Source organism: Manacus candei, unplaced genomic scaffold (assembly GCF_025592945.1).
Source record: "Manacus candei isolate 608988 ecotype Guabito, Panama unplaced genomic scaffold, ASM2559294v1 h1tg000014l, whole genome shotgun sequence".
Lineage (NCBI taxonomy): Eukaryota > Metazoa > Chordata > Aves > Passeriformes > Pipridae > Manacus > Manacus candei.
The window spans coordinates 50,946,379-50,968,953 of record NW_026138062.1 but is presented as its reverse complement, the minus strand read 5'-3'; the positions used below and the strand labels follow the sequence as shown (position 1 = coordinate 50,968,953).

Genomic DNA, 22,575 nt, shown 5'->3' with positions numbered 1-22,575 from the left:
GGTCTGAGGGGGAGAGGGCAGGTGGCAGAATGGGCACCTGGTTGGGATAGGAGGGGTCAGTTGGAGAGCTGCCACCACTGAGGGTTGCAAAAGGGGTGAAGGACCCCCCGGCCTTTCCCAAAATAGAACAATTTCCTCCAGTTGCCACATCCTGCAAGATACACAGAGATAGGCAGTTCTGGCCACTGACCAGCCATGGCCTCTGATCCAGGATGGGGATAACAGGGGCAGTGGTGGCACCATCTGTGCTCTGCTGTGGGCAGGGATGGCTCCGTTCCATGACTGCAGGAGTTCTCCCTTGCAGCGTTTGGTCCCATCTCTGTCCCCATTGCATGTCCCCACAACCCCACATAGGATTCCATGCAGCAGTGCACCCCTGCACCCCCAGCGAGGTGTTACATAAGTGTCTCCTGGCATGTCCAGGCTGGCAGGAACGGACAGAGGTTGCTCAATATCCCCGGAGTGTTCACATCCCAAGCGCATGGCAGCAAGAAGAGGAGGAGGTGAGGACCCCCTGGCAGCACAGCTGTTTGCAGACTGTCAGCCCTGGGGGGCAGGAGCTGGACCCACTCTCACAGGGCCCCACAACTGAACATGGAGAGGGGTAGGAGTGGGACAGAGGGAAAGACCCCAGGCACCTTCGCTCCTTGCCGCTCCCCTGCTCCTGGCATGGGGATGCAGCAGGACCTCCGGCCAGCTCGGGTGAAGGCCATGGGGAGGCTGGGTCAGGAGAGATTGCACAGAGCCTGGGACACTGTGTGGTCGAGCTCCAACTGGGCTGCAGCCAAGCCCAGTCCCACGGCCATGCAGGCCAGCCAAGGCAGGAGGGGACAGCAGAGGAGGGATGTGCCTCGGCACTGCATAAAAAGCCCCCATCGGGGACGGGGAGCAGCAGGCACCCTGAGAAGAGCCCAGAGCAGCGCTGCCAGAGCTGTGGGAGAGAGGCCATGGAGCAGTACTTCTCAGCCACCCAGAAGATGGAGCAGGAGGTGATGTTCCCCAGCTTGCTCCGAGGGGTCTTCCCGCAAGAGGAGGGGGCGGCCCCGGCCGCAGGCAGCCACACAGACCTCTATGAGCGCTACCAGCTGCTCAAGTCCATCAAGCCCATGGTGGAGAAAGGCCTGGCCTCTGTCAACGACCAGAGCCCCACCGGTGCCGACAGCGACACGGACGCATCCTCGGACGGCAACGAGGCTGTGGATGCCCAGCTGGAGGAGCGCCTGTCCCACCACCTGACGGGCTTGCAGCAGGTCCTCACCCACCTCACCAGGGACACCAACGCCCTCACCCGGAGGTACAGCCAGATCCTGGAGCAGATCAACCTCAGCGAGGGGCAGCCCAGCTGGTGATCCTGTCCTGGCCACCAGGTAAGAGCTGAGGGGCCACAGAGCTCAGGGGCAGCAAGGCAAGGGGTGGTGTCCCTGGAGAGGTCCCCAACCCTGCAAAGGGGTGGGAAGCTCCTGGGAAGGGCCTTGAAAGGGGGGCTGTCCCCTCCAATGGGGGCAGGTACCCATCTCCATGCTGCAGAAGTGGGCACATCCCATCCCTCCAGGCAGAGACTCCAGGGGTTCAGGGTCTATGGACCCAGGGTTGGTGGACTATATGTCTGCTGGGGATGACCCTTGGAGTTAAGGACCGCTGCCGTTGCAGGACGGGTGCTGGTGTCAGAAAGCAGAAGACATCCCATCGCTGAACATCGCAGGCTCCTCCCCACTCCCACTCGCCCTCCTCGCACCGTGGCAGCTGATCTCCCAGGGCGGGCATTGACACCGGAGAACCAGATGCTGCCTTATCCTCATAGGAAGAAGCATCTGGCTGTGCTGGGAACTCCATTGGAAGAGCTGCAGACTTGTGCCCTCCTCTTTATTTTCAAAGAGCAGGACGAAGGTGGAGGTGTTGTGCGATGGCCCCAACCTCCAACAGTCCCTTGCAACTGCCAAGCCCTTTTCCAGCTGGTACCTGGACTCCAAGGGTATTTCCCCCAATCTTTGCTAATAAAAGAAGCCCTGTGAAGCCATTTGTCTGTGTGGTGCTTTCAACTGGCTGGGGCTCTCATGGAGTGCCCCAGCGTGGGGCAGGGAGACACTGGTTCTGTGGGGAGGGGACTTTCCAGGGCAATGATGGGGAATTTGAAGACACAAGGAATCACAAAGTCATGGGATGGTTTGGGTTGAATGGGATCTTCAGAGATCGTCTGGTGCAATGCCCTACTGTGTGCTGGGCCATCCTGCACTAGACCAGGTATCTCAGAGCACTGTGCAACCACAGGGCACATGCAACCTGGCTGGGTGACCTGTTCCTTTATCTCAACAACTTCAGGCTGAAAAATTTCTTCCTTGTGTTGACAGCAACACCAGTAAAAGCCGGTGCCTGATTTCTGCGCACAAGAGAGCGTGAATCTGTCCAACACTCAGCCCAGTCATGCGACACTGAGGGGCAGCAGAGCTGTAGCTCAAAGCAGCTCTGGAAAGCAACCGGCCCCGGGACCCCAGCTCCATGTCCAGACACAGAGTTTTGGGATACATTGGAGATTCTCATCTCCTCTCGCCTGATCAGGCCATTTCTCCCAGCTGCTGAGACCACATTGACTTTGGCTTGTCCTGCCCGAGCATGGGCAGCAGGGAAAGGGTATCCAGCCTCCTGGGGTTGAGTGAGAAACTGTGGGGCCCAGGGACTCTGGAGGGGGCAGCTGGGGCCCAGATCCAGAGCTGCCTCGCATCTGGAAGGGTCCTGGTCAGATTCAAGAGAGGACAAGGACAGTTTCAAGGGGCTTGTGGCAATCAGAGTCATGGCGATCTGTCAGCAGGAGGTGCTGGGGACAACGTGGGATCATTTGGAGACACATGTGGTGACATCTCCCCCTCCTGAGCTGTGGCTTGGGATGGGCTCCCCAGGAGGATGGTGGGTTGGGGGGAGGCTTGGAACAACTCCCCAGGACATGAGGTCCCTTCCCAGCCATGCCCTCAGTCCATGGGACATCTCTGACCCAGCATCTCCATCTCTCCATGGGGTAGCTGGGCCACAGATAGCCCAGGGCAAGTTTGTGCTCAGCACCCTGAAGCTGTGGCACCATGGTTCCCCTAGTGCCAAGGGGGGGATATGAGAGCAGGAGGTGCCAGGGATGACACAGGGACACTTGGGGACACGTGTGATGGCACAGTCCACCTCCAATCTGTTTCTGGGGATGGACTCCCCAGGACAGCAGCAGGTCAGGGATAGGCTTGCCCAAACATGGAGCCTGTGGCACCAGAGAGCTGAGAATCTCATTGCATCTCCCAGGGGCCCTGATGGCCCTGAGCAGCCTTCTCTGGGCCCCAACCTGGGGCTGGGCACCCCAGTTCAGCTCAGCCCAGACCCAGCAATGCTGCACCCCCATGGTGGCTGTGCCATGCTCCAGCCACAGTCCCCCTCCTCCTGCTCCTGTCATCACTGCTGGCAGTGGCAGCTGCCCCTGTCTCTCACAGCAGGATATGGGGGACCATTTTTGGTTGAGGGTGTCCCCAGAGGCACAGAGAGGATTTGCTAATTATTTATGTCCCAAGGATGGTGAGCTGGGGAGCAACTTGAGTCCCTCTGTCCCCAGAGCCCTGGGATGCCCCTGCACTTCCAAGAAGCTCTGCAGTGGCCCAGGTGCTCTGATGTGGCCAAGCTCCCAGCTGGCTGCATGGGGCCAGCAGCACTCAATGCATCACTAGGCCCCATGGCAGGACACCCAGGGATTCTGGAGCACAGGGAAGGGATAAGAAGGGTGGTGGGACAGTGGCAGGGTACCCATGTCCACAAATCCCTGGGTCCAGCAATGGTTCTGTGCTGCTGCCAGAGGAGTTACACATCATGGGGTCAGGTCTCAGTCCTTGTCCACATCCCTACTGAGCTCAGGAAGAGCCTAGGGAAAGGGGATATTTCTGGGGCCCCCAATCTCTGGACACCATCTGTATCCTCTGTCCCCAGATATCCGAGTTCCAGTGTATCTCCAGCGAGATTTCCATATGTCTGCAGAAAGGGGTTGCTCAATATCCCCAGAGCGTTCATGTCCCAAGCACATGGCAGCAAGAAGAGCCCATGGATTAGACCACACTGGAACGGGTGCACCTCAAAGCAACTGCAGATGTGGACAAGTCTATACCTCTGTGGTAGTGATTGTGGTACACAGATAAGTTTCCACGTGGAGCAGGTACAACCCTAAAGGACTTCAGTCTGTGGGTTAGTTCAAGCTGAAGCAGGGGCATGGGGAGGAGTTTATTGCAAAGTTAAACCCTATAACCTGGTCCAGAGGGACCAGGTTGGAGATCGTAATGGAAATATCTTTAAATTGCTGAATCTCATTATTTGAGTTGCATGTTTCATAAATTAGCGTGGAAGGAACCATCCATACCAATGGAGGACAAGCCTTACAAGAAGCAGTGCAAGTGCTACAGTGACCACACCTGAGTTGGCTTTGGTGCCCAATAACTCCTCTGAACACACCACCTTTCCTTTCCTGACTGACCACCGTAATGGATGGAGCCCAAAGTCACAGACTAAATGAACTGAGTGGATGTTTTGTGGACATTTATGGGCATTTTACACAGCTTTCACAGACGTGGTCTGTAGACTAAGGGAATGGTATCTGCATGTAATGAATAAGCAATGGTAAAATTTACTCGTCAAAATATATATATTTTATTTTTCATATATTATAGCTAATGCTTTGTTGGGACTGGTGAGTTGTAAGCTGTAGAATAGTTAACTGCTGTGTTACTATTATAAGTTGACTATCCTGCAACTGGCAGTTGGCAAAGATAAAGTATTTTGCTTTACTGAGCATGTGTACTATATTCTGCTTTTCTAAAAATATTGTTTAAGTGTACTCATTAGAAAAGGAAGAAAAGAACAAGGATCAGAGAGTCAAGGACAAAGATGATAAAGAAAAGCCAAAGAGAACATCTGCAAACCATTCCCATACCTAAGTCCAAGGACATTTGAGGTAATTAAAACTGCTGATGGAAAAGTACCTGGCACTTGGAACGGGCCTGCAACAGAACCAACCAGAACAAAGCCCGCAAACTCAAGCCCAGACAAGAGCTAACAAGTGACTATGGGGGGGGAGTTGAAAAAGTATAAAAGTTACTGTTTGTCTTTATTGAGCTTGTGGGCCGGTGGAGAGCAGGGGTCCCTCCAGGCCAGCCAGCACGCTGATTTGCTTATCTGCACTTTATATAAATCTTATAATAAATTTTGCTGCTGTATTTTGATTTGGTTTATTTACCTATAACAGGCATATTGAATCAAGGGATGGGAAGGGGGTGGTGGTAAACAAGAATGTATTGGACAGTGTGAGAGCTGAGCATGACATAAATGGTAAGGAATAAGGGGGGAGAATTTGCTGGTTTTGGTTGAGGTAGAGTTAGTTTTTTTCAGAGTAGCTGATACAGGGCTGTGTTTTGGATCTGTGTTGCAAACGGTGTTGGTAACACAGGGATGTTTTCCTTATGGCTGTGCAGGGCTCACACAGAGCCAAGATTTTTCTGCTCTTCCCCACCACCACCAGTGAGAGGGTTGACCCAAGGGATATCCCAGACCATATAGCATCATGCTCAGCACATGGAGGTGGGAAAGAAGAAGGAAAAGGGAGACATTTGGAGTGATGGTTTTTGTCTTCCCAGGTCACCATTGCATGTGATAGAGCCCTGCTATCCTGGAGGTGGCTGAACACCTGCCTGCCCATGAGAAGCGGTGAATTAATTCCTTGTTTTGCTTTATGTGCACAGGTTTTACTTCCCCATATTAAACTGTCTTTATCTCAACCCATGAGGCTTCTCATTTTTACCCTTCCAATTCTCTCCCTGATCCCACTGCTGGGGGGTGAGCAAGTGGCTGCGGGGGGTTGAGTTGCTGACTGGGGTTAAAACATGACATCCACAGTGAAGCTCCAACCCCAGGGCAGAGGTAGCCTCCTCACACCCATGGTGGGGGGACCCTGTGATGTCCCTTCACCTCCAGGAAACTCCATGGTGGCCAGACATCCCGAGAGCATGGGACTGGCAGTGTATGCACATGTCAGTGCCACACTGGGCGCCACAGCAGGACAGCCAGAGATGCCAGGGGCACCCAGAAAGGGACAAGAGGAGCAGTGGGTTCAGGTCTGAGGGGGAGAGGGCAGGTGGCAGAATGGGCACCTGGCTGGGATATGAGGGGTCAGTTGGAGAGCTGCCACCACTGAGGATTGCAAAAGGGTTGAAGGACCCCCCGGCCTTTCCCAAAATAGAACAATTTCCTCCAGTTGTCACATCCTGCAAGATACACAGAGATAGGCAGTTCTGGCCACTGACCAGCCATGGCCTCTGATCCAGGATGGGGATAACAGGGGCAGTGGTGGCACCATCTGTGCTCTGCTGTGGGCAGTGATGGCTCTGTTCCATGACTGCAGGAGTTCTCCGTTGCGGCGTTTGGTCCCATCTCTGTCCCCATTGCATGTCCCCACAACCCCACATAGGATTCCATGCAGCAGTGCACCCCTGCACCCCCAGCGAGGTGTTACATAAGTGTCTCCTGGCATGTCCAGGCTGGCAGGAATGGACAGGAGTTGCTCAATGTCCCCGGAGCGTTCACATCCCAAGCGCATGGCAGCAAGAAGAGGAGGAGGTGAGGACCCCCTGGCAGCACAGCTGTTTGCAGACTGTCAGCCCTGGGGGGCAGGAGCTGGACCCACTCTCACAGGGCCCCACAACTGAACATGGAGAGGGGTAGGAGTGGGACAGAGGGAAAGACCCCAGGCACCTTCGCTCCTTGCCGCTCCCCTGCTCCTGGCATGGGGATGCAGCAGGACCTCCGGCCAGCTCAGGTGAAGGCCATGGGGAGGCTGGGTCAGGAGAGATTGCACAGAGCCTGGGACACTGTGTGGTCGAGCTCCAACTGGGCTGCAGCCAAGCCCAGTCCCACGGCCATGCAGGCCAGCCAAGGCAGGAGGGGACAGCAGAGGAGGGATGTGCCTCGGCACTGCATAAAAAGCCCCCATCGGGGACGGGGAGCAGCAGGCACCCTGAGAAGAGCCCAGAGCAGCGCTGCCAGAGCTGTGGGAGAGAGGCCATGGAGCAGTACTTCTCAGCCACCCAGAAGATGGAGCAGGAGGTGATGTTCCCCAGCTTGCTCCGAGGGGTCTTCCCGCAAGAGGAGGGGGCGGCCCCGGCCGCAGGCAGCCACACAGACCTCTATGAGCGCTACCAGCTGCTCAAGTCCATCAAGCCCATGGTGGAGAAAGGCCTGGCCTCTGTCAACGACCAGAGCCCCACCGGTGCCGACAGCGACACGGACGCATCCTCGGACGGCAACGAGGCTGTGGATGCCCAGCTGGAGGAGCGCCTGTCCCACCACCTGACGGGCTTGCAGCAGGTCCTCACCCACCTCACCAGGGACACCAACGCCCTCACCCGGAGGTACAGCCAGATCCTGGAGCAGATCAACCTCAGCGAGGGGCAGCCCAGCTGGTGATCCTGTCCTGGCCACCAGGTGAGAGGTGAGGGGCCACAGAGCTCAGGGGCAGCAAGGCAAGGGGTGGTGTCCCTGGAGAGGTCCCCAACCCTGCAAAGGGGTGGGAAGCTCCTGGGAAGGGCCTTGAAAGGGGGGCTGTCCCCTCCAATGGGGGCAGGTACCCATCTCCATGCTGCAGAAGTGGGCACATCCCATCCCTCCAGGCAGAGACTCCAGGGGTTCAGGGTCTGTGGACCCAGGGTTGGTGGACTATATGTCTGCTGGGGATGACCCTTGGAGTTAAGGACCGCTGCCATTGCAGGACGGGTGCTGGTGTCAGAAAGCAGAAGACGTCCCATCGCTGAACATCGCAGGCTCCTCCCCACTCCCACTCGCCCTCCTCGCACCATGGCAGCTGATCTCCCAGGGCTGGCATTGACACCGGAGAACCAGATGCTGCCTTATCCTCATAGGAAGAAGCATCTGGCTGTGCTGGGAACTTCATTGGAAGAGCTGCAGACTCGTGCCCTCCTCTTTATTTTCAAAGAGCAGGACGAAGGTGGAGGTGTTGTGCGATGGCCCCAACCTCCAACAGTCCCTTGCAACTGCCAAGCCCTTTTCCAGCTGGTACCTGGACTCCAAGGGTATTTCCCCCAATCTTTGCTAATAAAAGAAGCCCTGTGAAGCCATTTGTCTGTGTGGTGCTTTCAGCTGGCTGGGGCTCTCATGGAGTGCCCCAGCGTGGGGCAGGGAGACACTGGTTCTGTGCGGAGGGGACTTTCCAGGGCAATGATGGGGAATTTGAAGGCACAAAGAATCACAAAGTCATGGGATGGTTTGGGTTGAATGGGATCTTCACAGATCGTCTGGTGCAATGCCCTACTGTGTGCTGGGCCATCCTGCACTAGACCAGGTATCTCAGAGCAACCACAGGGCACATGCAACCTGGCTGGGTGACCTGTTCCTTTATCTCAACAACTTCAGGCTGAAAAATTTCTTCCCTGTGTTGACAGCAACACCAGTAAAAGCCGGTGCCTGATTTCTGCGCACAAGAGAGCGTGAATCTGTCCAACACTCAGCCCAGTCATGCGACACTGAGGGGCAGCAGAGCTGTAGCTCAAAGCAGCTCTGGAAAGCAACCGTCCCCAGGACCCCAGCTCCATGTCCAGACACAGAGTTTTGGGATACATCGGAGATTCTCATCTCCTCTTGCCTGATCAGGCCATTTCTCCCAGCTGCTGAGACCACATTGACTTTGGCTTGTCCTGCCCGAGCATGGGCAGCAGGGAAAGGGTGTCCAGCCTCCTGGGGTTGAGTGAGCAACTGTGGGACCCAGGGACTCTGGAGGGGGCAGCTGGGGCCCAGATCCAGAGCTGCCTCGCATCTGGAAGGGTCCTGGTCAGATTCAAGAGAGGACAAGGACAGTTTCAAGGGGCTTGTGGCAATCAGAGTCATGGCGATCTGTCAGCAGGAGGTGCTGGGGACAACGTGGGATCATTTGGAGACACATGTGGTGACATCTCCCCCTCCTGAGCTGTGGCTTGGGATGGGCTCCCCAGGAGGATGGTGGGTTGGGGGGAGGCTTGGAACAACTCCCCAGGACATGAGGTCCCTTCCCAGCCATGCCCTCAGTCCATGGGACATCTCTGACCCAGCATCTCCATCTCTCCATGGGGTAGCTGGGCCACAGATAGCCCAGGGCAAGTTTGTGCTCAGCACCCTGAAGCTGTGGCACCATGGTTCCCCTAGTGCCAAGGGGGGGATATGAGAGCAGGAGGTGCCAGGGATGACACAGGGACACTTGGGGACACGTGTGATGGCACAGTCCACCTCCAATCTGTTTCTGGGGATGGACTCCCCAGGACAGCAGCAGGTCAGGGATAGGCTTGCCCAAACGTGGAGCCTGTGGCACCAGAGAGCTGAGAATCTCATTGCATCTCCCGGGGATCCTGATGGACCTGAGTTGCCTTCTCTGGGCTCCAACCTGGGGCTGGGCACCCCAGTTCAGCTCAGCCCAGACCCAGCAATGCTGCACCTGCATGGTGGCTGTGCCATGCTCCAGCTACAGTTCTCCTCCTCCTGCTCCTGTCATCACTGCTGTCTCTCACAGCAGGATGTGGGGGACCATTTTTGGCTGATGGGGTCCCCAGAGGCACAGAGAGGATTTGGTAATTATTTATGTCCCAAGAATGGGGAGCTGGAGAGCTACTTGGGTCCCTCTGTCCCCAGAGCCCTGGGATGCCCCTGCACTTCCAAGAAGTTCTGCAGTGGGTTGACCCAAGGGATATCCCAGACCATATAGCATCATGCTCAGCACATGGAGGTGGGAAAGAAGAAGGAAAAGGGAGACATTTGGAGTGATAGCTTTTGTCTTCCCAGGTCACCACTGCATGTGATAGAGCCCTGCTATCCTGGAGGTGGCTGAACACCTGCCTGCCCATGAGAAGCGGTGAATTAATTCCTTGTTTCGCTTTGTTTGTGTGCACAGCTTTTACTTCCCCTATTAAACTGTCTTTATCTCAACCCATGAGTCTTCTCATTTTTACCCTTCCAATTCTCTCCCTGATCCCACTGGTGGGGGGTGAGCAAGTGGCTGTGTGGGGCCGAGTTGCTGACTGGGGTTAAAACATGACATCCACAGTGAAGCTCCAACCCCAGGGCAGAGGTAGCCTCCTCACACCCATGCTGGGGGGACCCTGTGATGTCCCTTCACCTCCAGGAAACTCCATGGTGGCCAGACATCCCGAGAGCATGGGACTGGCAGTGTATGCACATGTCAGTGCCACACTGGGCGCCACAGCAGGACAGCCAGAGATGCCAGGGGCACCCAGAAAGGGACAAGAGGAGCAGTGGGTTCAGGTCTGAGGGGGAGAGGGCAGGTGGCAGAATGGGCACCTGGCTGGGATATGAGGGGTCAGTTGGAGAGCTGCCACCACTGAGGATTGCAAAAGGGTTGAAGGACCCCCCGGCCTTTCCCAAAATAGAACAATTTCCTCCAGTTGTCACATCCTGCAAGATACACAGAGATAGGCAGTTCTGGCCACTGACCAGCCATGGCCTCTGATCCAGGATGGGGATAACAGGGGCAGTGGTGGCACCATCTGTGCTCTGCTGTGGGCAGTGATGGTTCTGTTCCATGACTGCAGGAGTTCTCCGTTGCGGCGTTTGGTCCCATCTCTGTCCCCATTGCATGTCCCCACAACCCCACATAGGATTCCATGCAGCAGTGCACCCCTGCACCCCCAGCGAGGTGTTACATAAGTGTCTCCTGGCATGTCCAGGCTGGCAGGAATGGACAGGAGTTGCTCAATGTCCCCGGAGCGTTCACATCCCAAGCGCATGGCAGCAAGAAGAGGAGGAGGTGAGGACCCCCTGGCAGCACAGCTGTTTGCAGACTGTCAGCCCTGGGGGGCAGGAGCTGGACCCACTCTCACAGGGCCCCACAACTGAACATGGAGAGGGGTAGGAGTGGGACAGAGGGAAAGACCCCAGGCACCTTCGCTCCTTGCCGCTCCCCTGCTCCTGGCATGGGGATGCAGCAGGACCTCCGGCCAGCTCAGGTGAAGGCCATGGGGAGGCTGGGTCAGGAGAGATTGCACAGAGCCTGGGACACTGTGTGGTCGAGCTCCAACTGGGCTGCAGCCAAGCCCAGTCCCACGGCCATGCAGGCCAGCCAAGGCAGGAGGGGACAGCAGAGGAGGGATGTGCCTCGGCACTGCATAAAAAGCCCCCATCGGGGACGGGGAGCAGCAGGCACCCTGAGAAGAGCCCAGAGCAGCGCTGCCAGAGCTGTGGGAGAGAGGCCATGGAGCAGTACTTCTCAGCCACCCAGAAGATGGAGCAGGAGGTGATGTTCCCCAGCTTGCTCCGAGGGGTCTTCCCGCAAGAGGAGGGGGCGGCCCCGGCCGCAGGCAGCCACACAGACCTCTATGAGCGCTACCAGCTGCTCAAGTCCATCAAGCCCATGGTGGAGAAAGGCCTGGCCTCTGTCAACGACCAGAGCCCCACCGGTGCCGACAGCGACACGGACGCATCCTCGGACGGCAACGAGGCTGTGGATGCCCAGCTGGAGGAGCGCCTGTCCCACCACCTGACGGGCTTGCAGCAGGTCCTCACCCACCTCACCAGGGACACCAACGCCCTCACCCGGAGGTACAGCCAGATCCTGGAGCAGATCAACCTCAGCGAGGGGCAGCCCAGCTGGTGATCCTGTCCTGGCCACCAGGTAAGAGCTGAGGGGCCACAGAGCTCAGGGGCAGCAAGGCAAGGGGTGGTGTCCCTGGAGAGGTCCCCAACCCTGCAAAGGGGTGGGAAGCTCCTGGGAAGGGCCTTGAAAGGGGGGCTGTCCCCTCCAATGGGGGCAGGTACCCATCTCCATGCTGCAGAAGTGGGCACATCCCATCCCTCCAGGCAGAGACTCCAGGGGTTCAGGGTCTGTGGACCCAGGGTTGGTGGACTATATGTCTGCTGGGGATGACCCTTGGAGTTAAGGACCGCTGCCATTGCAGGACGGGTGCTGGTGTCAGAAAGCAGAAGACGTCCCATCGCTGAACATCGCAGGCTCCTCCCCACTCCCACTCGCCCTCCTCGCACCATGGCAGCTGATCTCCCAGGGCTGGCATTGACACCGGAGAACCAGATGCTGCCTTATCCTCATAGGAAGAAGCATCTGGCTGTGCTGGGAACTTCATTGGAAGAGCTGCAGACTCGTGCCCTCCTCTTTATTTTCAAAGAGCAGGACGAAGGTGGAGGTGTTGTGCGATGGCCCCAACCTCCAACAGTCCCTTGCAACTGCCAAGCCCTTTTCCAGCTGGTACCTGGACTCCAAGGGTATTTCCCCCAATCTTTGCTAATAAAAGAAGCCCTGTGAAGCCATTTGTCTGTGTGGTGCTTTCAGCTGGCTGGGGCTCTCATGGAGTGCCCCAGCGTGGGGCAGGGAGACACTGGTTCTGTGCGGAGGGGACTTTCCAGGGCAATGATGGGGAATTTGAAGGCACAAAGAATCACAAAGTCATGGGATGGTTTGGGTTGAATGGGATCTTCACAGATCGTCTGGTGCAATGCCCTACTGTGTGCTGGGCCATCCTGCACTAGACCAGGTATCTCAGAGCAACCACAGGGCACATGCAACCTGGCTGGGTGACCTGTTCCTTTATCTCAACAACTTCAGGCTGAAAAATTTCTTCCCTGTGTTGACAGCAACACCAGTAAAAGCCGGTGCCTGATTTCTGCGCACAAGAGAGCGTGAATCTGTCCAACACTCAGCCCAGTCATGCGACACTGAGGGGCAGCAGAGCTGTAGCTCAAAGCAGCTCTGGAAAGCAACCGTCCCCAGGACCCCAGCTCCATGTCCAGACACAGAGTTTTGGGATACATCGGAGATTCTCATCTCCTCTTGCCTGATCAGGCCATTTCTCCCAGCTGCTGAGACCACATTGACTTTGGCTTGTCCTGCCCGAGCATGGGCAGCAGGGAAAGGGTGTCCAGCCTCCTGGGGTTGAGTGAGCAACTGTGGGACCCAGGGACTCTGGAGGGGGCAGCTGGGGCCCAGATCCAGAGCTGCCTCGCATCTGGAAGGGTCCTGGTCAGATTCAAGAGAGGACAAGGACAGTTTCAAGGGGCTTGTGGCAATCAGAGTCATGGCGATCTGTCAGCAGGAGGTGCTGGGGACAACGTGGGATCATTTGGAGACACATGTGGTGACATCTCCCCCTCCTGAGCTGTGGCTTGGGATGGGCTCCCCAGGAGGATGGTGGGTTGGGGGGAGGCTTGGAACAACTCCCCAGGACATGAGGTCCCTTCCCAGCCATGCCCTCAGTCCATGGGACATCTCTGACCCAGCATCTCCATCTCTCCATGGGGTAGCTGGGCCACAGATAGCCCAGGGCAAGTTTGTGCTCAGCACCCTGAAGCTGTGGCACCATGGTTCCCCTAGTGCCAAGGGGGGGATATGAGAGCAGGAGGTGCCAGGGATGACACAGGGACACTTGGGGACACGTGTGATGGCACAGTCCACCTCCAATCTGTTTCTGGGGATGGACTCCCCAGGACAGCAGCAGGTCAGGGATAGGCTTGCCCAAACGTGGAGCCTGTGGCACCAGAGAGCTGAGAATCTCATTGCATCTCCCGGGGATCCTGATGGACCTGAGTTGCCTTCTCTGGGCTCCAACCTGGGGCTGGGCACCCCAGTTCAGCTCAGCCCAGACCCAGCAATGCTGCACCTGCATGGTGGCTGTGCCATGCTCCAGCTACAGTTCTCCTCCTCCTGCTCCTGTCATCACTGCTGTCTCTCACAGCAGGATGTGGGGGACCATTTTTGGCTGATGGGGTCCCCAGAGGCACAGAGAGGATTTGGTAATTATTTATGTCCCAAGAATGGGGAGCTGGAGAGCTACTTGGGTCCCTCTGTCCCCAGAGCCCTGGGATGCCCCTGCACTTCCAAGAAGTTCTGCAGTGGGTTGACCCAAGGGATATCCCAGACCATATAGCATCATGCTCAGCACATGGAGGTGGGAAAGAAGAAGGAAAAGGGAGACATTTGGAGTGATAGCTTTTGTCTTCCCAGGTCACCACTGCATGTGATAGAGCCCTGCTATCCTGGAGGTGGCTGAACACCTGCCTGCCCATGAGAAGCGGTGAATTAATTCCTTGTTTCGCTTTGTTTGTGTGCACAGCTTTTACTTCCCCTATTAAACTGTCTTTATCTCAACCCATGAGTCTTCTCATTTTTACCCTTCCAATTCTCTCCCTGATCCCACTGGTGGGGGGTGAGCAAGTGGCTGTGTGGGGCCGAGTTGCTGACTGGGGTTAAAACATGACATCCACAGTGAAGCTCCAACCCCAGGGCAGAGGTAGCCTCCTCACACCCATGCTGGGGGGACCCTGTGATGTCCCTTCACCTCCAGGAAACTCCATGGTGGCCAGACATCCCGAGAGCATGGGACTGGCAGTGTATGCACATGTCAGTGCCACACTGGGCGCCACAGCAGGACAGCCAGAGATGCCAGGGGCACCCAGAAAGGGACAAGAGGAGCAGTGGGTTCAGGTCTGAGGGGGAGAGGGCAGGTGGCAGAATGGGCACCTGGCTGGGATATGAGGGGTCAGTTGGAGAGCTGCCACCACTGAGGATTGCAAAAGGGTTGAAGGACCCCCCGGCCTTTCCCAAAATAGAACAATTTCCTCCAGTTGTCACATCCTGCAAGATACACAGAGATAGGCAGTTCTGGCCACTGACCAGCCATGGCCTCTGATCCAGGATGGGGATAACAGGGGCAGTGGTGGCACCATCTGTGCTCTGCTGTGGGCAGTGATGGTTCTGTTCCATGACTGCAGGAGTTCTCCGTTGCGGCGTTTGGTCCCATCTCTGTCCCCATTGCATGTCCCCACAACCCCACATAGGATTCCATGCAGCAGTGCACCCCTGCACCCCCAGCGAGGTGTTACATAAGTGTCTCCTGGCATGTCCAGGCTGGCAGGAATGGACAGGAGTTGCTCAATGTCCCCGGAGCGTTCACATCCCAAGCGCATGGCAGCAAGAAGAGGAGGAGGTGAGGACCCCCTGGCAGCACAGCTGTTTGCAGACTGTCAGCCCTGGGGGGCAGGAGCTGGACCCACTCTCACAGGGCCCCACAACTGAACATGGAGAGGGGTAGGAGTGGGACAGAGGGAAAGACCCCAGGCACCTTCGCTCCTTGCCGCTCCCCTGCTCCTGGCATGGGGATGCAGCAGGACCTCCGGCCAGCTCAGGTGAAGGCCATGGGGAGGCTGGGTCAGGAGAGATTGCACAGAGCCTGGGACACTGTGTGGTCGAGCTCCAACTGGGCTGCAGCCAAGCCCAGTCCCACGGCCATGCAGGCCAGCCAAGGCAGGAGGGGACAGCAGAGGAGGGATGTGCCTCGGCACTGCATAAAAAGCCCCCATCGGGGACGGGGAGCAGCAGGCACCCTGAGAAGAGCCCAGAGCAGCGCTGCCAGAGCTGTGGGAGAGAGGCCATGGAGCAGTACTTCTCAGCCACCCAGAAGATGGAGCAGGAGGTGATGTTCCCCAGCTTGCTCCGAGGGGTCTTCCCGCAAGAGGAGGGGGCGGCCCCGGCCGCAGGCAGCCACACAGACCTCTATGAGCGCTACCAGCTGCTCAAGTCCATCAAGCCCATGGTGGAGAAAGGCCTGGCCTCTGTCAACGACCAGAGCCCCACCGGTGCCGACAGCGACACGGACGCATCCTCGGACGGCAACGAGGCTGTGGATGCCCAGCTGGAGGAGCGCCTGTCCCACCACCTGACGGGCTTGCAGCAGGTCCTCACCCACCTCACCAGGGACACCAACGCCCTCACCCGGAGGTACAGCCAGATCCTGGAGCAGATCAACCTCAGCGAGGGGCAGCCCAGCTGGTGATCCTGTCCTGGCCACCAGGTAAGAGCTGAGGGGCCACAGAGCTCAGGGGCAGCAAGGCAAGGGGTGGTGTCCCTGGAGAGGTCCCCAACCCTGCAAAGGGGTGGGAAGCTCCTGGGAAGGGCCTTGAAAGGGGGGCTGTCCCCTCCAATGGGGGCAGGTACCCATCTCCATGCTGCAGAAGTGGGCACATCCCATCCCTCCAGGCAGAGACTCCAGGGGTTCAGGGTCTGTGGACCCAGGGTTGGTGGACTATATGTCTGCTGGGGATGACCCTTGGAGTTAAGGACCGCTGCCATTGCAGGACGGGTGCTGGTGTCAGAAAGCAGAAGACGTCCCATCGCTGAACATCGCAGGCTCCTCCCCACTCCCACTCGCCCTCCTCGCACCATGGCAGCTGATCTCCCAGGGCTGGCATTGACACCGGAGAACCAGATGCTGCCTTATCCTCATAGGAAGAAGCATCTGGCTGTGCTGGGAACTTCATTGGAAGAGCTGCAGACTCGTGCCCTCCTCTTTATTTTCAAAGAGCAGGACGAAGGTGGAGGTGTTGTGCGATGGCCCCAACCTCCAACAGTCCCTTGCAACTGCCAAGCCCTTTTCCAGCTGGTACCTGGACTCCAAGGGTATTTCCCCCAATCTTTGCTAATAAAAGAAGCCCTGTGAAGCCATTTGTCTGTGTGGTGCTTTCAGCTGGCTGGGGCTCTCATGGAGTGCCCCAGCGTGGGGCAGGGAGACACTGGTTCTGTGCGGAGGGGACTTTCCAGGGCAATGATGGGGAATTTGAAGGCACAAAGAATCACAAAGTCATGGGATGGTTTGGGTTGAATGGGATCTTCACAGATCGTCTGGTGCAATGCCCTACTGTGTGCTGGGCCATCCTGCACTAGACCAGGTATCTCAGAGCAACCACAGGGCACATGCAACCTGGCTGGGTGACCTGTTCCTTTATCTCAACAACTTCAGGCTGAAAAATTTCTTCCCTGTGTTGACAGCAACACCAGTAAAAGCCGGTGCCTGATTTCTGCGCACAAGAGAGCGTGAATCTGTCCAACACTCAGCCCAGTCATGCGACACTGAGGGGCAGCAGAGCTGTAGCTCAAAGCAGCTCTGGAAAGCAACCGTCCCCAGGACCCCAGCTCCATGTCCAGACACAGAGTTTTGGGATACATCGGAGATTCTCATCTCCTCTTGCCTGATCAGGCCATTTCTCCCAGCTGCTGAGACCACATTGACTTTGGCTTGTCCTGCCCGAGCATGGGCAGCAGGGAAAGGGTGTCCAGCCTCCTGGGGTTGAGTGAGCAACTGTGGGACCCAGGGACTCTGGAGGGGGCAGCTGGGGCCCAGATCCAGAGCTGCCTCGCATCTGGAAGGGTCCTGGTCAGATTCAAGAGAGGACAAGGACAGTTTCAAGGGGCTTGTGGCAATCAGAGTCATGGCGATCTGTCAGCAGGAGGTGCTGGGGACAACGTGGGATCATTTGGAGACACATGTGGTGACATCTCCCCCTCCTGAGCTGTGGCTTGGGATGGGCTCCCCAGGAGGATGGTGGGTTGGGGGGAGGCTTGGAACAACTCCCCAGGACATGAGGTCCCTTCCCAGCCATGCCCTCAGTCCATGGGACATCTCTGACCCAGCATCTCCATCTCTCCATGGGGTAGCTGGGCCACAGATAGCCCAGGGCAAGTTTGTGCTCAGCACCCTGAAGCTGTGGCACCATGGTTCCCCTAGTGCCAAGGGGGGGATATGAGAGCAGGAGGTGCCAGGGATGACACAGGGACACTTGGGGACACGTGTGATGGCACAGTCCACCTCCAATCTGTTTCTGGGGATGGACTCCCCAGGACAGCAGCAGGTCAGGGATAGGCTTGCCCAAACGTGGAGCCTGTGGCACCAGAGAGCTGAGAATCTCATTGCATCTCCCGGGGATCCTGATGGACCTGAGTTGCCTTCTCTGGGCTCCAACCTGGGGCTGGGCACCCCAGTTCAGCTCAGCCCAGACCCAGCAATGCTGCACCTGCATGGTGGCTGTGCCATGCTCCAGCTACAGTTCTCCTCCTCCTGCTCCTGTCATCACTGCTGTCTCTCACAGCAGGATGTGGGGGACCATTTTTGGCTGATGGGGTCCCCAGAGGCACAGAGAGGATTTGGTAATTATTTATGTCCCAAGAATGGGGAGCTGGAGAGCTACTTGGGTCCCTCTGTCCCCAGAGCCCTGGGATGCCCCTGCACTTCCAAGAAGTTCTGCAGTGGGTTGACCCAAGGGATATCCCAGACCATATAGCATCATGCTCAGCACATGGAGGTGGGAAAGAAGAAGGAAAAGGGAGACATTTGGAGTGATAGCTTTTGTCTTCCCAGGTCACCACTGCATGTGATAGAGCCCTGCTATCCTGGAGGTGGCTGAACACCTGCCTGCCCATGAGAAGCGGTGAATTAATTCCTTGTTTCGCTTTGTTTGTGTGCACAGCTTTTACTTCCCCTATTAAACTGTCTTTATCTCAACCCATGAGTCTTCTCATTTTTACCCTTCCAATTCTCTCCCTGATCCCACTGGTGGGGGGTGAGCAAGTGGCTGTGTGGGGCCGAGTTGCTGACTGGGGTTAAAACATGACATCCACAGTGAAGCTCCAACCCCAGGGCAGAGGTAGCCTCCTCACACCCATGCTGGGGGGACCCTGTGATGTCCCTGCACCTCCAGGAAACTCCATGGTGGCCAGGCATCCCAAGAGCATGGGACTGGCAGTGTATGCACATGTCAGTGCCACACTGGGCTCCACAGCAGGACAGCCAGAGATGCCAGGGGCACCCAGAAAGGGACAAGAGGAGCAGTGGGTTCAGGCCTGAGGGGGAGAGGGCAGGTGGCAGAATGGGCACCTGGTTGGGATATGAGGGGTCAGTTGGAGAGCTGCCACCACCGAGGATTGCAAAAGGGGTGAAGGACCCCCCGGCCTTTCCCAAAATAGAACAATTTCCTCCAGTTGCCACATCCTGCAAGATACACAGAGATAGGCAGTTCTGGCCACTGACCAGCCATGGCCTCTGATCCAGGATGGGGATAACAGGGGCAGTGGTGGCACCATCTGTGCTCTGCTGTGGGCAGTGATGGCTCCGTTCCATGTGGCACTAAACCTGCATTATATGAGAAAACTGTTGTTTAAACATGTTTCAAAATGGCTTTTTGTGGTCTCTTTTCAAACACATGCTTCTTCTTCCCAAGACCCCCCACAGTAGTGTTATCTCAGGAATGTCCTGAGATGTCCTAAGGTGTTCTCATTGGACCTTGTTAACCCCTTCCTGTGATTGGGTGTTCCTGTAAGCCCCTTGAGACTTCTAATTGGTTACTCTGTGAATCCTCCTAAACCCTATAAATGTAACATCCCCAACAATAAATGCTCTCTTGCCTCCTCTCCACACCTGGTGTGCTGTCTCTGTGCTGGCCATGGAGCCACGTGGGTGGGGGGAGGATGGGGGGGGCACCTTTCCCCTCCAGGTTCAGGACCTGAAGAAGCCCCTGATGCTGGAGTTCCCTTTCCCTATCCTTCAAGATGTCGGAATGGTTCCTCATATGGAAATGGAACTAGAACTGGGCCGCCCTACACCATAGAGGAAAAGGGATCCAGAGTTCCATGACTGCAGGAGTTTTCTGTTGCGGCGTTTGGTCCCATCTCTGTCCCCATTGCATGTCCCCATGACCCCACATAGGATTCCATGCAGCAGAGCACCCCTGTACCCCCAGGGACGTGTTACATAAGTGTCTCCTGGCGTGTCCAGGCTGGCAGGAACGGACAGAGGTTGCTCAATGTCCCCGGAGTGTTCACGTCCCAAGCGCATGGCAGCAAGAAGAGGAGGAGGTGAGGACCCCCTGGCAGCACAGCTGTTTGCAGACTGTCAGCCCTGGGGGGCAGGAGCTGGACCCACTCTCACAGGGCCCCACAACTGAACATGGAGAGGGGTAGGAGTGGGACAGAGGGAAAGACCCCAGGCACCTTCGCTCCTTGCCGCTCCCCTGCTCCTGGCATGGGGATGCAGCAGGACCTCCGGCCAGCTCGGGTGAAGGCCATGGGGAGGCTGGGTCAGGAGAGATTGCACAGAGCCTGGGACACTGTGTGGCCAAGCTCCAGCTGGGCTGCAGCCAAGCCCAGTCCCACGGCCATGCAGGCCAGCCAAGGCAGGAGGGGACAGCAGAGGAGGGATGTGCCTCGGCACTGCATAAAAAGCCCCCATCGGGGACGGGGAGCAGCAGGCACCCTGAGAAGAGCCCAGAGCAGCGCTGCCAGAGCTGTGGGAGAGAGGCCATGGAGCAGTACTTCTCAGCCACCCAGAAGATGGAGCAGGAGGTGATGTTCCCCAGCTTGCTCCGAGGGGTCTTCCCGCAAGAGGAGGGGGCGGCCCCGGCCGCAGGCAGCCACACAGACCTCTATGAGCGCTACCAGCTGCTCAAGTCCATCAAGCCCATGGTGGAGAAAGGCCTGGCCTCTGTCAACGACCAGAGCCCCACCGGTGCCGACAGCGACACGGACGCATCCTCGGACGGCAACGAGGCTGTGGATGCCCAGCTGGAGGAGCGCCTGTCCCACCACCTGACGGGCTTGCAGCAGGTCCTCACCCACCTCACCAGGGACACCAACGCCCTCACCCGGAGGTACAGCCAGATCCTGGAGCAGATCAACCTCAGCGAGGGGCAGCCCAGCTGGTGATCCTGTCCTGGCCACCAGGTGAGAGGTGAGGGGCCACAGAGCTCAGGGGCAGCAAGGCAAGGGGTGGTGTCCCTGGAGAGGTCCCCAACCCTGCAAAGGGGTGGGAAGCTCCTGGGAAGGGCCTTGAAAGGGGGGTTGTCCCCTCCAATGGGGGCAGGTACCCATCTCCATGCTGCAGAAGTGGGCACATCCCATCTCTCCAGGCAGAGACTCCAGGGGTTCAGGGTCTATGGACCCAGGGTTGGTGGACTATATGTCTGCTGGGGATGACCCTTGGAGTTAAGGACCGCTGCCGTTGCAGGACGGGTGCTGGTGTCAGAAAGCAGAAGACATCCCATCGCTGAACATCGCAGGCTCCTCCCCACTCCCACTCGCCCTCCTCGCACCATGGCAGCTGATCTCCCAGGGCGGGCATTGACACCGGAGAACCAGATGCTGCCTTATCCTCATAGGAAGAAGCATCTGGCTGTGCTGGGAACTTCATTGGAAGAGCTGCAGACTCGTGCCCTCCTCTTTATTTTCAAAGAGCAGGACGAAGGTGGAGGTGTTGTGCGATGGCCCCAACCTCCAACAGTCCCTTGCAACTGCCAAGCCCTTTTCCAGCTGGTACCTGGACTCCAAGGGTATTTCCCCCAATCTTTGCTAATAAAAGAAGCCCTGTGAAGCCATTTGTCTGTGTGGTGCTTTCAGCTGGCTGGGGCTCTCATGGAGTACCCCAGCGTGGGGCAGGGAGACACTGGCTCTGTGGGGAGGGGACTTTCCAGGGCAATGATGGGGAATTTGAAGGCACAAAGAATCACAAAGTCATGGGATGGTTTGGGTTGAATGGGATCTTCAGAGATCGTCTGGTGCAATGCCCTGCTGTGTGCTGGGCCGTCCTGCACTAGACCAGGTATCTCAGAGCACTGTGCAACCACAGGGCACATGTGACCTGGTTGGGCGACCTGTTTCTTTTATCTCAACAACTCCAGGTTGAAAAATTTCTTCCCTGTGTTGACAGCAACACCAGTAAAAGCCGGTGCCTGATTTCTGCGCACAAGAGAGCGTGAATCTGTCCAACACTCAGCCCAGTCACGCGACACTGAGGGGCAGCAGAGCTGTAGCTCAAAGCAGCTCTGGAAAGCAACCGTCCCCGGGACCCCAGTCCTCACGTCCAGGCACAGATCTTTGGGATACATCGGAGATTCTCATCTCCTCTCGCCTGATCAGGCCATTTCTCCCAGCTGCTGAGACCACATTGACTTTGGCTTGTCCTGCCCTAGCATGGGCAGCAGGGAAAGGGAGAGACCTAGGCCATCCCCATTGCAATGCCACCTTCAGGTGGGGCATGATGGAGCACTGTCTTGGGAGCTCCTCTGCCCCCAGGCTGATTGCAGAGCCAGATGTTGAACCATAAGGAATGGATGGACATTGATTCTCAGTGAGGTGAGGACAACAAAGGATGCTATGTCCTTCTGGTGGTCTACCTGTCTGGAGCTCAAGAGTGGGGATCTGTGTCTCCTGGGCAACAAGGTCAGCTGTGCTGGTTTTGCAGGGGTAGAGTTAATTTTCATCACCGTAGTTGGTATGGAACTATGTTTTGGATTTGTTCTGAACACACAGTTGATAATACACAGTTGTTATCACTGACATTGCTTGCACAGTGCCCAGGCCTTTTCTGTATTTTGTACTGCCATGCTGATGAGGAGGCTGGAGGAGCATGGGAATCTGGGAGAAGACACAACAGGGACAGTTGTGTGGTGATCCCAACTGACCCAATGGATATGCCATACCATATGACATCGTGCTCAGTATGTAAAGCGGGAGGAGGAAGAAAGAAAGGGGGGATTTTTGGAGTGATTGTGTTTGTCTTTACAGGTCACTTTTACCTGCGATGGAGCTCTGCTGTCCTGGAGATGGCTAAATCCCTGCCTGCCCATGGGAAGTGGTGAATGAATTTCTTGTTTTGCTGTGTTTGCAGGATGGCTTTTGCTTTCCCTATTAAACTGCCTTTATGTCAACCCATGTGTTTTCTCACTTTCACCCTCATCCCACTC

At 56.9% G+C, this 22,575-nt stretch overlaps 5 protein-coding genes and 1 long non-coding RNA gene across 19 annotated transcripts; 5 read left to right on the top strand and 1 right to left on the bottom strand.

The window, feature by feature from the left end:
* The first annotated feature begins 874 nt into the window (after positions 1 to 874).
* LOC127467253 (mid1-interacting protein 1-B-like) lies at positions 875 to 16,506 on the top strand. Of its 5 annotated transcripts, none has more exons than XM_051778992.1 (2): positions 875 to 1,367; positions 16,144 to 16,506. In XM_051778992.1, the coding sequence occupies exon 1, from the start codon at positions 948 to 950 to the stop codon at positions 1,347 to 1,349; it is 402 nt and encodes a 133-aa protein (XP_051634952.1). In that variant the 5' UTR covers positions 875 to 947; the 3' UTR covers positions 1,350 to 1,367; positions 16,144 to 16,506. The 5 variants fall into 5 exon arrangements, with proteins under 5 accessions (XP_051634952.1, XP_051634951.1, XP_051634950.1 ...); XM_051778991.1 differs by lacking the exon at positions 16,144 to 16,506 and adding an exon at positions 11,958 to 12,320; XM_051778990.1 differs by lacking the exon at positions 16,144 to 16,506 and adding an exon at positions 7,772 to 8,134.
* LOC127467256 (uncharacterized) lies at positions 1,938 to 5,863 on the bottom strand. The gene is made up of 2 exons (XR_007903028.1): positions 4,044 to 5,863; positions 1,938 to 2,864 (listed from the first exon to the last, which is right to left on the bottom strand). It is a non-coding gene; the product is annotated as an uncharacterized LOC127467256 (long non-coding RNA).
* LOC127467252 (mid1-interacting protein 1-B-like) lies at positions 6,995 to 21,203 on the top strand. 4 transcript variants are annotated; one of them, XM_051778989.1, is made up of 2 exons: positions 6,995 to 7,488; positions 20,841 to 21,203. In XM_051778989.1, the coding sequence occupies exon 1, from the start codon at positions 7,069 to 7,071 to the stop codon at positions 7,468 to 7,470; it is 402 nt and encodes a 133-aa protein (XP_051634949.1). In that variant the 5' UTR covers positions 6,995 to 7,068; the 3' UTR covers positions 7,471 to 7,488; positions 20,841 to 21,203. The 4 variants fall into 4 exon arrangements, with proteins under 4 accessions (XP_051634949.1, XP_051634948.1, XP_051634947.1 ...); XM_051778988.1 differs by lacking the exon at positions 20,841 to 21,203 and adding an exon at positions 16,144 to 16,506; XM_051778987.1 differs by lacking the exon at positions 20,841 to 21,203 and adding an exon at positions 11,958 to 12,320.
* Positions 11,182 to 21,203, top strand: LOC127467250 (mid1-interacting protein 1-B-like). Of its 4 annotated transcripts, none has more exons than XR_007903027.1 (2): positions 11,182 to 11,736; positions 20,620 to 20,869. XR_007903027.1 is itself a non-coding variant. In XM_051778985.1 (2 exons), exon 1 carries the CDS (start codon positions 11,255 to 11,257, stop codon positions 11,654 to 11,656), a length of 402 nt encoding a protein of 133 aa, XP_051634945.1. In that variant the 5' UTR covers positions 11,182 to 11,254; the 3' UTR covers positions 11,657 to 11,674; positions 20,841 to 21,203. The 4 variants fall into 4 exon arrangements, 3 of the variants coding, with proteins under 3 accessions (XP_051634945.1, XP_051634944.1, XP_051634942.1); XM_051778985.1 differs by having other exon boundaries at positions 11,182 to 11,674; positions 20,841 to 21,203; XM_051778984.1 differs by lacking the exon at positions 20,620 to 20,869 and adding an exon at positions 16,144 to 16,506 and having other exon boundaries at positions 11,182 to 11,674.
* LOC127467249 (mid1-interacting protein 1-B-like) lies at positions 15,368 to 21,203 on the top strand. Of its 3 annotated transcripts, none has more exons than XR_007903026.1 (2): positions 15,368 to 15,922; positions 20,620 to 20,869. XR_007903026.1 is itself a non-coding variant. In XM_051778981.1 (2 exons), exon 1 carries the CDS (start codon positions 15,441 to 15,443, stop codon positions 15,840 to 15,842), a length of 402 nt encoding a protein of 133 aa, XP_051634941.1. In that variant the 5' UTR covers positions 15,368 to 15,440; the 3' UTR covers positions 15,843 to 15,860; positions 20,841 to 21,203. The 3 variants fall into 3 exon arrangements, 2 of the variants coding, with proteins under 2 accessions (XP_051634941.1, XP_051634940.1); XM_051778981.1 differs by having other exon boundaries at positions 15,368 to 15,860; positions 20,841 to 21,203; XM_051778980.1 differs by lacking the exon at positions 20,620 to 20,869 and adding an exon at positions 16,144 to 16,506 and having other exon boundaries at positions 15,368 to 15,860.
* On the top strand, positions 20,065 to 21,203 carry LOC127467255 (mid1-interacting protein 1-B-like). Of its 2 annotated transcripts, none has more exons than XM_051778995.1 (2): positions 20,065 to 20,557; positions 20,841 to 21,203. In XM_051778995.1, exon 1 carries the CDS (start codon positions 20,138 to 20,140, stop codon positions 20,537 to 20,539), a length of 402 nt encoding a protein of 133 aa, XP_051634955.1. In that variant the 5' UTR covers positions 20,065 to 20,137; the 3' UTR covers positions 20,540 to 20,557; positions 20,841 to 21,203. The 2 variants fall into 2 exon arrangements, with proteins under 2 accessions (XP_051634955.1, XP_051634956.1); XM_051778996.1 differs by having other exon boundaries at positions 20,065 to 20,564.
* Positions 21,204 to 22,575: the final 1,372 nt, after the last annotated feature.

Excerpts from the sequence above, each read along its gene's own strand:
- LOC127467253 (XM_051778992.1), top strand. The coding sequence starts at position 948 with ATGGAGCAGTACTTCTCAGCCACCCAGAAGATGGAGCAGGAGGTGATG.
- LOC127467252 (XM_051778989.1), top strand. The coding sequence starts at position 7,069 with ATGGAGCAGTACTTCTCAGCCACCCAGAAGATGGAGCAGGAGGTGATG.
- LOC127467250 (XM_051778985.1), top strand. The coding sequence starts at position 11,255 with ATGGAGCAGTACTTCTCAGCCACCCAGAAGATGGAGCAGGAGGTGATG.
- LOC127467249 (XM_051778981.1), top strand. The coding sequence starts at position 15,441 with ATGGAGCAGTACTTCTCAGCCACCCAGAAGATGGAGCAGGAGGTGATG.
- LOC127467255 (XM_051778995.1), top strand. The coding sequence starts at position 20,138 with ATGGAGCAGTACTTCTCAGCCACCCAGAAGATGGAGCAGGAGGTGATG.